Here is a 13,683-nt window from a genome sequence, read left to right on the forward strand (position 1 = left end):
AAGTGCTAAAGTATGGAGAGACTGTAATAACAGATGTACATCATTTTGTGTAATAACTAATTCAATAACTTAAAAGATACATTAAGTTTCATTAATGACACTACTTTCTCCCAAACCTTAGCAAATAGTTTTCAGGAATATCATCAATATTAGCCAAACATTCATACTTCTCTTACTTATATTGCTTCCCAAATAACAGATACACAACACAGTCTGCCAGTGGCTAGGAATGGACCTCCCAAAGGTCCATTACCCTCTAAAATCATAGCCTTCAAGAAGAATCATCTTCACAGCACATTGAAATAAAGAAGTACTACAGTGGAGCTTGTGTAATATCACAAATTTGTCTGAATAATAGCATATATATATATATATGAGTGCCTGAAAAGCTATATACATCTAAGATATATATCTGAAAGCTGTCAAAAATTTTTATCAGTTGTCTCCTATTTTCCCAATATTTCCCATATTATAACTTTGAGAGGTGCTTCAACTTCATTTCTGATTTTCAATAACTAGGTAATAGTTTCTAACACTTTAGTTTCTCTGCCCTCTGTCATTAACAAGTATTTCATAATCTGGAAATAAATATTGAAATGCATCAAGGAGTTATTAAAAATAGGAATCCTGGATAAATATTTTTGTAATGAGAATAACCTCCTAAATTATGTATTTAAAATCCAGATTTTAAAGGTTATTACTGAATTAAGAAAGTTATTTTTGTCTCTAAAAACTTGGTAAGAGGCGATATGGTGAATTATATGTCATATGAAAAAATATTATGTTAGTTATGGAACATGTTCCCTGGGATTATTATAAACGGGGGCCTTCTCTCTGCATTCTGAAAGCATTCCCTTTCTCAATGAGAGTAAATGGAAGAAGCAAAAAGAAAATGATCATTTCTTACCTGTACCATGTCCCAGTTCATTTCCAACTCCTCCTGAACCTTGCCGACATTTCCTGCAGTTTTGACAGGCTGTCCCTGAGGAAACATTGTAGATTTTATTTTCTTTAAAGGGGGTTCACTAAATGTAAGGTTCTCTTCATCTTCTCTCTTCTTTATGCAGCTTCCTCCCTGCATGGTACTCGTTGATGGTATCTCGATGCCACCACCACCACCATCTAAGTTGTCAGTTCTGCAGATCACCTCTTCAACTTTCAGTTTTTTGGCCTTCTGTGTTCGAGGCTTATTAGATACTCTCTTCCGAGTGCTATTTGTAGTTTTCTGGTTCTGCAAAACTTTGAGTTCATCTTTGCTGTCTTCGGAAACATCATCAATAAGCACAGAGCTATTCTGTCAAACCATCAAGTGAACATGTGATTAAAACAACATCAAAGCCAATTCCCCAAAAGCCTTTAAATTCAATTAAAAAGTCTGTAAGGTGTGTCCACAGGCCACATAGTAGTAAAGCAAGCAGAAGCATTAAAATAAAGAATAGAAAAAGTTTCAAACTTCATGCAGTTAAAAGATCTAAACAACTCATCTGGGAAGATCTAACCTTCCCTGAAACCACAATGGTCACCTGAAAAAGCATCTGCACTGAGTCTAAATTTCACTCCCAAATACAGCAACACAAATAAGTAAAATCCACTGTCTATTTCATTTTGATAAATTTCAAATAAATACCAACACCAAACAATCAAATCTTCTCTCCAAAAGTTTACTATACTGAAATCACTGACAAAATGCAGTCAAAGGAATTATGTCACTGTAAAAGCACTGCATAGAATTCAGTTCAACAAAAGACCAGGAGGAGGGTAAGAATAGCATATATATGAAATTCAAAACTAAAGTTCAAACAAAGCTCCAAACTGCTCACTCCAAAATCACTCTTTTTAAAAAGTTCACAACTGACAACATTATCAGATTAAAGATTATCCTTCTTTTCATCACCCTTCTCATTCTCTGGTGGAGGTACTTATGCACATACTTATGGTTTTATAAATATCTATTAAGTAAACAAATGAGCTAAGTAATAAAACATCCAAAAGTATGGATGATCCTGCGAGAAATAAACTGCCTAAATAATAGACTAATTAAGTAATCAAAGCAAATAATCAAAAATCTGAAAGTCTTTGACATTTTTACAAACTTATGTGTATAATAAAGAACCTGAAATCCTAAATACATCCCTTATAGCTTTAGGAAAGCCTCAACTGAACCACTGCAAAAATACAGAAATCAAAGATAATTTTTAAAGCCTTTCGGAAAATTTGTTGCACTACTCTCCCGCACATGCCAAACCTATTCTGATGTTTAATAGACTTTATTGTCAAAAATTTCTTCCTTTACCATCATGCTATAAAGACATTATGGCACAGTAGATAGAATGCTAGACTTGGAATCAGAAAGGCTTAATTAGAATCCTACCTAAGACAATTAACAGCAGTGCCATTGAGCAAGTTCTTTAACCTAAGTTTTCTTATTTGTAAAATGAAGAAAATGACAGCACCCTCCTCACCACGTATTATATGACTCAAACGTGAAATTATGCAAGTAAAGCACTTTACAAACCCTACAGTATCATATAAATGTAACCTATAATGATTATAATTAATCTTTTTGTTCTATCTTCAACACAGTTCTTACTATACACAAATTGCCACTGTAAATTTGACTTTACCTAAATTTGAAAGGAATCTACATTCCAGAAATACATCTTATGTCAACGTGACCATAAAGTACAGTGTTCTCTTCACTCTTGCCTCTCAGTGTGAGGCCTTGGTACTTCCCTTGGTGTTCCTACCCAGCTTCCCCAAACAAAACAAAGCGAAACAACAAAAAACATCCAAGTGAAAGCAGAACAGATGTGGAGAGACAGATCAACTATCAACTGCAGACTGATGGGGGCTTGGCTTGAGATTTATGCCCCACTCTGCCTACCCTACCTATCCTCCACCTCCCCACATCACAGTGTCTGTCTTCTGATCATTTTTACTAAGCATCTGGGCCCATCTCCACAATCTCCCCACCCCCTCCCATCAACCTCTTCTCTGGGCCCTATGTCTATTCCCCACCCCACCTGCTCCTTCACAGTTCTATCCTCCAAGTGTTCCTATTCCTGCTCTGTCCTTCTTGAACCATGTGCTAGCTTCTTCTCTCCATGGATATATGGACTCCTTCCTGCCTCTCTCCCTCCCTTCCCCAAGTCCCAGGGCAAATTCTTGTTATGTAAAAATTCTTTATGTAGAAATCTGCAGAATAGATGGCAAGTTAATTAATATCTACACTGCCATGTCACCCAAATAACTATATAGTTATTCTGACTGAATAACTTTAGTTCCTTTGCTTTTGTGTTCATAAAGGAAAGTGATTAAGGTTGATGAAATCTTTGTGATGACCTATTTCTATATGCTTTTACTAATTACTTTCACTTTTCTTTAGATCACAGATCTATACGTAGCTATAGAATTCTAAAACTTTGGCTGACCATTGTGACAGGCTCAATGGAAAGAGGAGCTCCTGGTTTTCATCTGAACAGATTTCCTTCTATTCTGTCATTGAGGAAACCTGAAGGCAGCTCCTCTGTGATTTAATTTCAAAGAGTTGCCTATGGCTGAGAGTTGAAATAACTTATCCAGGCCACCACAGGGTCACTCTTTAAAGTCCATCTCTCTATCCGATTCCCATATATAAAGGGAAATTAAATGACAAGAGATACCTGAGCCTCACTACAGGAGCACCTTGAAGAAGTAATCTTGCTGATCATTAGTGTCTTCACTGGTACTTGCCAGACGAACATGAGGCACTAAATGGCTGGGCTGTCAATTCTCCTCATACAGTACAGGCACTCAAAAAGGTCAATCAGGGAAACTAGCTAACTAGAGATGAACTTTACTCCCCCATATTAATTCAAAGGAATAAATCTTCCTACAATGACATCAAAACTATTGACTTTTAGAAAAATTTTACGGAATTATGGAAAAATCTAAAATTTTCTAAAATGTCTAAAAGAATTCTAAATAAAAACATTTTTCTACCTGAATTGGTCTCTTTTTCTTCTTCTGCCCCCACCATATTTTTTATTTCTTTCCTTTCTTTCTTTCTTTCTTTCTTTTTTTTGCTGAGGCAATTGGGGTTAAGTGACTTGCCCAGGGTCACACAGCTAGGAAGTGTTAAGTGTCTGAGACCAGATTTGAACTCAGATTCTCCTGACTTCAGGGCTGGTACTCTATCCACTGTACTACCTAGCTGCCCCTAATTTCTAAAAATACTAAATATCAATAGAAGAATCTGATATAATTACTTACAGTTAATAAACTGAGATGGGAAACTTGAGCTTCCCTCCAACTCTATTACACTAAGCTTTATGGAAAGCCTTCATACTCCTAGCACCATGTAAGAAAAATTATAAAAAGATGAATACAAGGAAATATGCAGTGATGCAGAGCAAAACCCAGAGGATCAGGAAAAACTGCATACACTGTGACAGCATTAAAAAAAAAAAAACAAAGTCAAGATAGCAGAATCCCAAGACAAATTAGAAAGGATACACAGAACAAATGCTTTTTCTGTTCATTTTCTGTTCATTTATTTCCACTTTATTAAATGCTAAGGGTCTCATGTAAAATTGCATTTATGTTACATGTTTGTTTTTGTTAATGGTTATTAAGGTTATAGTTTGGGGGAAAAAAGACTAGAATATTCAGGATAGGAGCTATAGCTTTTTCAATTACAAGCAAAACTCAACTCTATTTCAAATTTTTAGTGGAAGACTTACAGGTAGAAAGCAAGAAACATGGAGGTTTAAAAAAGATTGAGCAGCATTTTATGAAAAGACTATGATAACTATCTAATCAAAAGAGAAAACAGGTTCATTTTGTAATCATGCAATTTTTCATAAACATAATATTTAATGACAAGCATATAATACACATTTGCCTAGGATAATAAATATAATGCTGAAAAGTTGAGTTAAGTCATTTTTAATAGTATTTTATTTTTTCAAATACATGCAAAAACAGTTTTCAACATTCACCTCCGTAAAACCTTATTAACTCAAATTTTAACATACTAGAAGAGTTCCCAGTTTAAAAAAATTTTTATTGAAATTTTTTGTTACTAGAACAAATTTTTCCAAAGCAAATAATCAACTTGTAACTTTATTTTTCTTAAAATAAAATTAAGGGGGCAGCTAGGTGGCACAATGGATACAGCACCAGCCCTGAAGTCAGGAGAATGTGAGTTCAAATCTGACCTCAGACACTTTTACACTTCCCAGCTGTGTGACCCTGGGAAAGTCACTTAACCCCAATTGCCTCAGCAAAAAAAAAAATAAATAAATAAATAATAAAAAGATAAAATTAAGATTAAATCCAGATTATTGTATATAGCATTTGCAAGGTACAAATATATCTTCAAAAGATACCAAGCAATCATAATCTATCTGAAAGCAAACAGTCTGCTGACTCAGTGTGAAAGATAATTTTTTGAAAAATATGTTCTCTGCTCTGCAAAAACAAGAGGAGGGAGCCCATATCTACTTGGGATACCTACCAGTTCTTCTTTAATAGCCACCTTTCTCGGACTACTGCTGATCTGAGGGGTTTTCTTCCGTACCCCAGACATTTTCTTTGGCTTGGGCACCTTCAAGCTGTTGGTAGCTTTCTTTTGGGGCTCCCAAGAACTATCTTTATCATTATCCTCTTCAGATTCAGATGAGCTAGGAGAAAATTAACAGAACATTTTCTAGGAAAATAAAATTAAAATATCACAATGAAAACACAGAGATACTTCCACTTCCTACAAACTGTAGTAGTGTTTTCATATAAGAATGTTCTGTGGCAAGATGAGAGACCTCAACATGATACAGTATATTTTTGAAGAAGCACAACATGGTACTTACCTAATAATGATAGATTATAAAACATCTGTAAAAAGAGAATTTCTGCATGAGAGAAAATCGCTGGCTCCTCTCTCTGCAATTCTCTATATTTTGAGCTCCATTTTTTTCCTCCCCATTTGTTTCTACTTCACCCTTACTTTCCTATTCCCTAATATGATCACTGGAAAAAATTTAGGATAGTATTTATTACTCAGATAATTTTTACTGGATCTACTACCCCACAATCACTGAGATTTTTTTATTTTTAACTATCAATCCATACAAATTGCATACTAAATCAAATCAATATATAATATGGCCTTCAAGAGCACCTGGTTTATATGAAGCATCAGCATCAAGTGAGCTTCAATAACTTCAGGTAATTCTATATTCACCCTATGATGTAATCTGCTTACTGAGAAGACTAGAACAATTACTGTACTTTCTAACGCAACATACAAAAATCAAACAGCAGCTTTCCAAATCGTCCTATTCTGGCTTGGTCTCAATCACAGTATAGAAGCAAAACAGTTGCAAAAATTATACATAGCAGGGCAGCTAGGTGGTACAGTGAATAGAGCACCAACCCTTTAGTCAGAAGGACCCGAGTTCAAATCTGATATCAGACACTTAATACTTCCTAGTTGTGTGAACCTGGGCAAGTTACTTAACCCCAACTGCCTCAGCAAGGAATGAATGAATGAATATAAGTTATACTCAGTAGATAAGGTAGAAAAACCAACTTAGAAAAATTTCATTAACTCAATCTCTATCCACCCATCCTCTATATGTCTGTTATTATTCAACGATCATTTAAAAAAAAATTCTAATAAAATTAATACTAGGATGATGTGGATTCCCATATCAGGATTAGGAAACTTCTAGACAAGGTCTATGATCCTTGATCTAGGAGTTAGTGAGCACAGAGTTCAAGGCAATGGTAATTATTAAAAGTAATTCCTCACAAAGATAATGAATAAACAAAGTCCATTTAGACTGCACATATATATACTTAATAGCTAAGTTGAATAGAAAGAGCTTTGGTTCGGGCAACTAGGTAGTACAGTAGATAGAGTATGAGCCCTGAAGCTAGAAAGACCTGAGTTCAAATCTGGCCTCAGACACTTTAACAATTCCTAGCTATGTGACCCTGGGCAAGTCACTTAACCCCAATTGTGAGAGAGAGAGAACAAACTAACTAACTTTGGCCTCGGAAACCTGGATTCTAGTTCTGGATCAAACTATAATCATTATCTCTCTAGAACCCTTCTGAAGTAGAAAGAAGAATCAAGAAAAAAAAAGAACTAACTTATCCTTGGAAACCTGGATTCTACTTCTGGATCAAACTATAATCATTATCTATCTCTCTAGAATCCTTCTAAAGTAGAAAGAATCATTCCCTATCACTCCTGAATTCACAAATCTGTTACAAGGAAAAAGTTGAAATAATCCTTTAGAAATAAAAATAATTGTTAGTTTTGCTGAACTTTTTCCCTTTTGTTAATTTTTTATTATAAGGGATGGCTTTCTGAGGACACAAAGAGAAATAAAGATGTAAGAGCAAAATTTATCAATAATTATTTTAAAAGTACAACAGAAAGTATTTTTTTTCATGTAGCAACTCTTTCCATGGTGCAGCACTGTTTTCAGCAAAAATTAGCATATGAAATAATCATCTTTTTTACATCCACAACAAAACACACTTACGATTGAAGGAAAGAAGGCAACTCATCTTGTGCCACCACAGCCTGAACTTTTAATTTTGCTCTCCTTGATGTTGACATCTGAAAGAAATATGGCATGTAATCAATATAAGACACAAATATGAGGCACACTTTCTTCGGCTACCTCAAAGTAAAGATGCATTTAAAGTTAACTCAACCTTGCTCTATAAAAGAAAAAACAATTCTCAAGTTCAGATACTATTCTTATCTCCTCTGCATCTGCCATCTGTTAATAGCCATCAAATGTATTCTCAGAGCCTTAAAAAATGTCTATATCTATATTATCTATTCAGCTCTAATTATAAATAACTTTACATATTTAATTATTCAACTAGAATGATTCAAGGAGGCAACCAGAGCAAACTATAAATTCTTCCATCATCCCAAAGAGTCCTCAGGAACAGACATGTATCATTTCCTTCCTTACTATCTGCCTTCAATATCTAACATAGATCTCTGCGTGAAGTGACTGCTCAAATCACTATGTGACTAAGACATGGCCAGGAAGTTAATCTTTAAACAGGATAATTCACTTCCAAATAATCAAAAGCTGATTCTATTTTAGATATACTTTAAAAAGACTCATGTTAATTCTGAACAGCAATTACAGACAGTTCTATTTGACAGGATCCACAGGGTTCCCTGCTCCAGGCATTTTAAGTCACTTGGTCTACAGGGCCCCACGCACTAAAGCTACTCTCGATGCAGGAGCCCAAAGAATTGCTGAGCCCTTTGAGGGAAGGGAAAGATCTACACAATTTACCTTAAGTGAGAACTGACTAAATTTACAAAATCAACATCTCAGAATACATGTTATACAATACAATACAAAAATATTCTGATGATTATTTAATCAATTAGCATAATTTGTGGAACTAGTACAAATATGCAGCTACACAAACGCTAAAATAAATTCCCCAAATCTCTACTTATTGAAATGGAGACACATAATATTTCAATGCACTTTCTCCATTATCCACCAGAAGAGAGATAGGTGAATATTCCCCCAAATCTGGGTAGTATAATTAGTTATCCTCTATATGATACAAAGACAATACAAAGAGTCTAATGGTCTAATCCCTGAGTCTAATGGTCTAATACCTAATCTAAGAAATAGAGATATTACTTGCCACAGAAAAGAGAGTAACTATGTCTGGAATGTTATTAATATAATTAAATTATGACCAATTTATCTTATATATTGAAAACCATTTAACATACTATGCTCAAGAAGCAGCAATATATAATCAACATATAGATGATGTGGGTCACCCCTACTCCCAGAAAACACGACACTGCAATAGCAGTCACCTTTGTGCAAAAAAAAAAAAAAAAAAAAGGAAACCCTCAAAATATCCTGAATTAATCATGCTCTGGGCCTCCTACAGATTCATTTTTGGAGTCTCCTTTAGGATTTTTTTTTAAAAGAAAAAAATGATGACAACTCTTACCCACTCAATTTTAACAAATAAAATGTGAAAGAGTTCAATAGACTCAACACCAGATAATCAAAAATATGTGTCAAATTTAAGGAGTGTAGTATCTCCCTTAGTAAGAAATTCCCAGTAAAAAAAAAGCAAAAAACAATATTATATATAAAAAGGAACTCTGTGGATACTGAAGAACTACTCACTTTTGCTTCCTCTAATGGCTCCTCTAAGTCTGAGGCTTGATATGTGCTCTTAAATAGATGTGAACAATCCTTTTTACTTAAGTGTTATAACTTAAGTGTTGTTACCTGAAAAATAAACTGATTTCCCCTGCAAAGAATTAAAAATAAAGGAGTAAGATTTACATAGTCATAGAATTTCAGAACTGAAAGGAATTTCATAATATGTTATTGAGAAGAGGGTATGCCTTTATATAGTCAAGAACTCAAATAAAAAAGGGACTACTAAAAGGTACATAAAGCTCTCAGCTAACAGCATGACTTAGAAAAGCACATACTAGCATTATTTGTGTTCTACTGTATTTTTTTTTTTTAGGGTATTTCCTAATTATAATTAATCTGGTTCAAGCTGGCTGCCTGAGGCCCACAGGTGTTTGACCTCTCTGCTTTACTACAGTATAAAAATATGAGCAGAAGCTGGACACAAATAAATGGTATTCAATCTTTAAATGATCTGACTCATCTCAAACAGAGACTTCTAGAACATAGTTGGGATCACAGCTGGAAAATATTAACATTAAATAGCCAACATGCAAAAATAGCACATTTTATTACATACTGGGTCTTCAATAAAGGCCAATAAAATAATATGTATTTAAATACCATCTATCAATCTGTGTGTGAGAGAGCAAAGGGACAATTAGGAAACACAGTGGACAGAGCATCACGTCTGGAGTCAGGAAAATCTGAGTTCAAATCCATCCTCAGACACTAGCTATGTGACCCTAGACAAATCATTTAACTCTGTTTTATCTCAGTTTCCTCATCTGTAAAATGCACTAGAGAAGGAAATGGCCAACTATTCAAATATCTTTGCCAAGAAAACCCCAAATGGGGTCATAAAGAATGGGACATGAATGAAAACTAAACAAAAACATTATCAAGTTCTCAGGCTTTTGGTTTAAGGGTTTTTTTTTTCTTGTTTTTCTAACAGAAATGTAACTAAGCCACAAAGAGCCTCATAATAAACCAAAAATAGGAGCCTACTCTTTCCCATCTCTAGTCCTCTAACTTTTCTCCATAATACAGGAAACATCTAAGTGACACAGGGCCTTCAAAATGCAGGCTTTAATCGAATTTTCTTCACACTGAATTCAGAGAGATATAACAAGGCTTGAGAGAGGAATGTCTTAAAAATAAATGCTATCAATAAAGTTAATATTCCTCTCAGAATTAGAGGATTAAATAGTATGTAATGCTTGTTGTTTAAGGTAAAAGTTGGATGTGTAGGAATGCAGCTTTGGGAAGATCTAACAGATTCAAGCAATCTAAAAATATAAAGGTAAAAGCATTAACTTTGCTTTTAATTGTATTTGTATTTCAAGGGTGCTTAATAAATTCATTCATTCGATGTATTATTTTTGAGTAACTATTAGATTTCATTTAGAAGTGTTTCTGATGCAATAATTCATTTGACACATACATTGATTCCTTTTCTGTAACAACAGAGAATTTTAAAATTTAGATTCTGGTTGCCTCTGCCTTTAATTGAATTACTTAAACTGATTTATCTTTCTTACCTTTTTAATGCCTCTTTTTAAAAAATAATCTCAATGATGTCCCTTTATTTCATAAGAGATATTTTTAATTGTATCAAAAAATTTAAGTGGTATCTAGTCTAACTTCATTCAAAAGATAAGGAAAATTTAGTCTAAAGAGGGTGATTTATGCAAGATAATATAAAAAGTGGAATAGCCAGAATTTTAATTCTACTCTTCTAATTTCAAATCCAGCACTTCAACACCATACTACCTGCTAACATATACCCCAACCATCATCTTTGCTATTATAATAAATTTAATTTCTTGGATTTTCTTTTTGTCCTCATCTTGCTTGGGCTGTTATTATTATTATAAACAATAACAATATCCTAGAAATAGTAATATAAGAAATATAAATTTTAAAAAACAGATTCAGCTCATATTCAACTGTGTCCAACAAATCAGAACTAAAATGGGAATGCTCAAAGAGGTTCATTATCATAGTTAGCTTCCAGATAAAATTTTTTTTTTTTTGCTACAACTCAAAAAAAATCATCTAAAGAATGTTATTTGGATAAATAAAAAAGATAATGGATGAAAATCTTCCAGGGTTTTATGGAAGATAAATGTTATGAATATCTAAGATATGGTTTATTTCTGCCTAACAACTAGTAAACTTTGTATATACTTAATAAAAGGAATGACAGTACAAAAAGGCCTACAAATTCGTAGCAGGTTTCCAGAATTTCCCTACTTTCAAGCTGTCTTATCCACCTGTCTTACCCCCAACAAAACCTATTTTGTAGATGTGTAGGCATTTTCCAAATCAGTACCACCTACTACATGGTGACTAAGAACTCCGGGTGCTATGATTCAGCTGAGGTGGGAGGGAGCAGACCAAAGAAACCTGGCAACAAGATAAAGTTAAAGGGAAGCTATTCAAACATAAAATAAAATTGCAATCCGAAAAAAAAAAAAACAAAAACACAACAACAAATCTTCACAAAATATGTGAAGTAACTTCTAAGAAGCACCAGATTCAACACCTTGATGTTGTTTTCAACAAACAAGTGCTAATAACCATAGAAACTTACAGCTTAAAGATATCACAGAGACCATATCTAGTGTAACCCCTATCCTAGTAATAAAACTATCTACCAATTTGCTGCCAACTGTCCATTCAGTCTGTGCTTGGACATCTCTCTTGATGGGAAACTCACTAGTCCTTAGGAGTAGCACATCACATTTTAGACAAGTATAATTGTGTAGAGTTTTTACCTTGAGCTGACCCAAAATTTGCCTCTTTATAATTTTCTCTCCTTGGTCCTTGCTTGACCCTTCATAGGGAAGAAAATAAGCCTAACATCTCTTCCATACAACAATCATTCAAGTTTCTAAAGACTAATGCACTCCCTCCAAATTTTATCCTCTCTTCTCCAATTCCTTCAAATGGACTTAATTTGATTCCATATCTTGTAAAATATAACCTCTAAAATGCTTGCCCAGAACTGGACACTACACTTCAAATTTTGACTATCCAGGACAAAGTACAATGAAATTATCCTCTCTGGATAATACATCTCCATCCTGGTTTTAAAATTACACTAGTTCTATTAGCTGGAAATTCATACTGAGCCTGGTTACTTTTCATATGTATTACCAGTCTCCTTCTAACCTATAAACAATCAATTTCTTTAAAAAGGCAACATGTTACAATTGGGTCTATTTCATCTTAACCGCAGCCCACCATTGCAAATTGTTTTAATCTGGATCTCGACGCAGAAACTATTCCTACGATCTTGGTGACGATTTTGATAATCAACAATTGGGTCTATTTCATCTTAACCGCAGCCCACCATTGCCAATTCTTTTAATCTGGATCTCGACGCAGAAACTATTCCTACGATCTTTGTGATGATTTTGATAATCACCTCCAAATCAACTATCCAATCACTGATGAAATGACAAGATTTTAATCATTAATTAAACTGATCGTGCACCAAGATATTTTGGTAAGAGATGACTTTCCGTCTATCCATTTCCATAAAGCCCTAGAAAAAATATTTACTATTTGTGTAACCTTCATCAAGTCACTTCACCGTGGTGGAGACTCAATTTCCAAATTTGTTAAAAAGGTTTTATACAGGAGGTCACGCAAGCCTGGCCATCCTCATTCTAGACCAGCTCACGTGACAGTTAAAAGCCACGGTCAAGGGGAGAAACTAGGGGTCCAAGCCGAGACTCTTTCCATTCAGTCCTAGCCTAAGAGATGGCCATTCAAAACAAAGGCTAGTGACGAACCCTAAGAATGGACACTGGGGAGCAAAAGACGAAAACCATCCGGGGTTAAAGGGCGAGGCTCGGGAGTTTTTCCCTGAGGCCTCTCTGGCCCCCGGTCTTCGCGGTTCCGAGGGGCAGAGTGCGGGGCTTGAGCGTCTGCAACGCCGAGCACAAGAGCGCGGGCTGCGATGCGCCCCATTTACCTCACAATCACACCCGCACCAGCACTGCCTGACAGTGTGAGAATGTCTCACTGTGGCCTGTTCCGCCCCGAAGCTCCGGGAATTCCAGAACAAGCAGCGAAGTTGACACGGGCAACGAGTCCACCCGCGACTCACGGGAGAGCGCGAGAACAGCCCCACAGCTCACCTTCCCGCCCGTCGTGCCTTGGATCGCGTCCACCAGCGGGTTTCCGGTTCTGGGCGGAAGCTGTTCAAACGCAGCAAACCCCGCCACAAACCTTCACGACGCGGATGACGTCACGAGCCTCCGACGCGGTTGCTGAGGAAGAGGAAAGCAGAGGCCGGGACGGATGGCTCCGGGGACAAATGGGAAAGCAGAGGTGAAAGCAGGAGGCCGAGCGAAGGGGAAAAGGCGCGACCCGATTGGAGAAAATGAAGGCTGGTGGGAGGAGAAGCGGGGCGGGGGAGGGCGTGGCCAGTCCAGAGGCCAATAAGAAAACCAGACCTTAAAGAGGCGGAACG

At 35.7% G+C, this 13,683-nt stretch overlaps 1 protein-coding gene across 3 annotated transcripts in view; it reads right to left on the bottom strand.

Annotated features, from left to right (window-relative positions):
* Positions 1 to 13,408, bottom strand: part of SRBD1 (S1 RNA binding domain 1) — a 274,697-nt gene extending 261,289 nt beyond the window's left edge. The window contains exons 1-5 of one of the 3 annotated variants that reach the window (XM_023494981.2): positions 13,349 to 13,408; positions 9,183 to 9,309; positions 7,533 to 7,609; positions 5,498 to 5,663; positions 908 to 1,294 (exon numbers count right to left, since the gene is read on the bottom strand). In XM_023494981.2, the coding sequence (XP_023350749.1) occupies positions 908 to 1,294; positions 5,498 to 5,663; positions 7,533 to 7,609 (630 nt within the window). In that variant the 5' untranslated portion in view covers positions 9,183 to 9,309; positions 13,349 to 13,408. Of the gene's footprint in view, positions 1 to 907; positions 1,295 to 5,497; positions 5,664 to 7,532; positions 7,610 to 9,182; positions 9,310 to 13,182 lie in introns of all 3 variants that reach the window. The other 2 variants (XM_023494982.2, XM_023494984.2) reach the window with 2 other exon arrangements.
* Positions 13,409 to 13,683: the final 275 nt, after the last annotated feature.

Source organism: Sarcophilus harrisii, chromosome 2 (genome assembly GCF_902635505.1).
Source record: "Sarcophilus harrisii chromosome 2, mSarHar1.11, whole genome shotgun sequence".
NCBI lineage: Eukaryota > Metazoa > Chordata > Mammalia > Dasyuromorphia > Dasyuridae > Sarcophilus > Sarcophilus harrisii.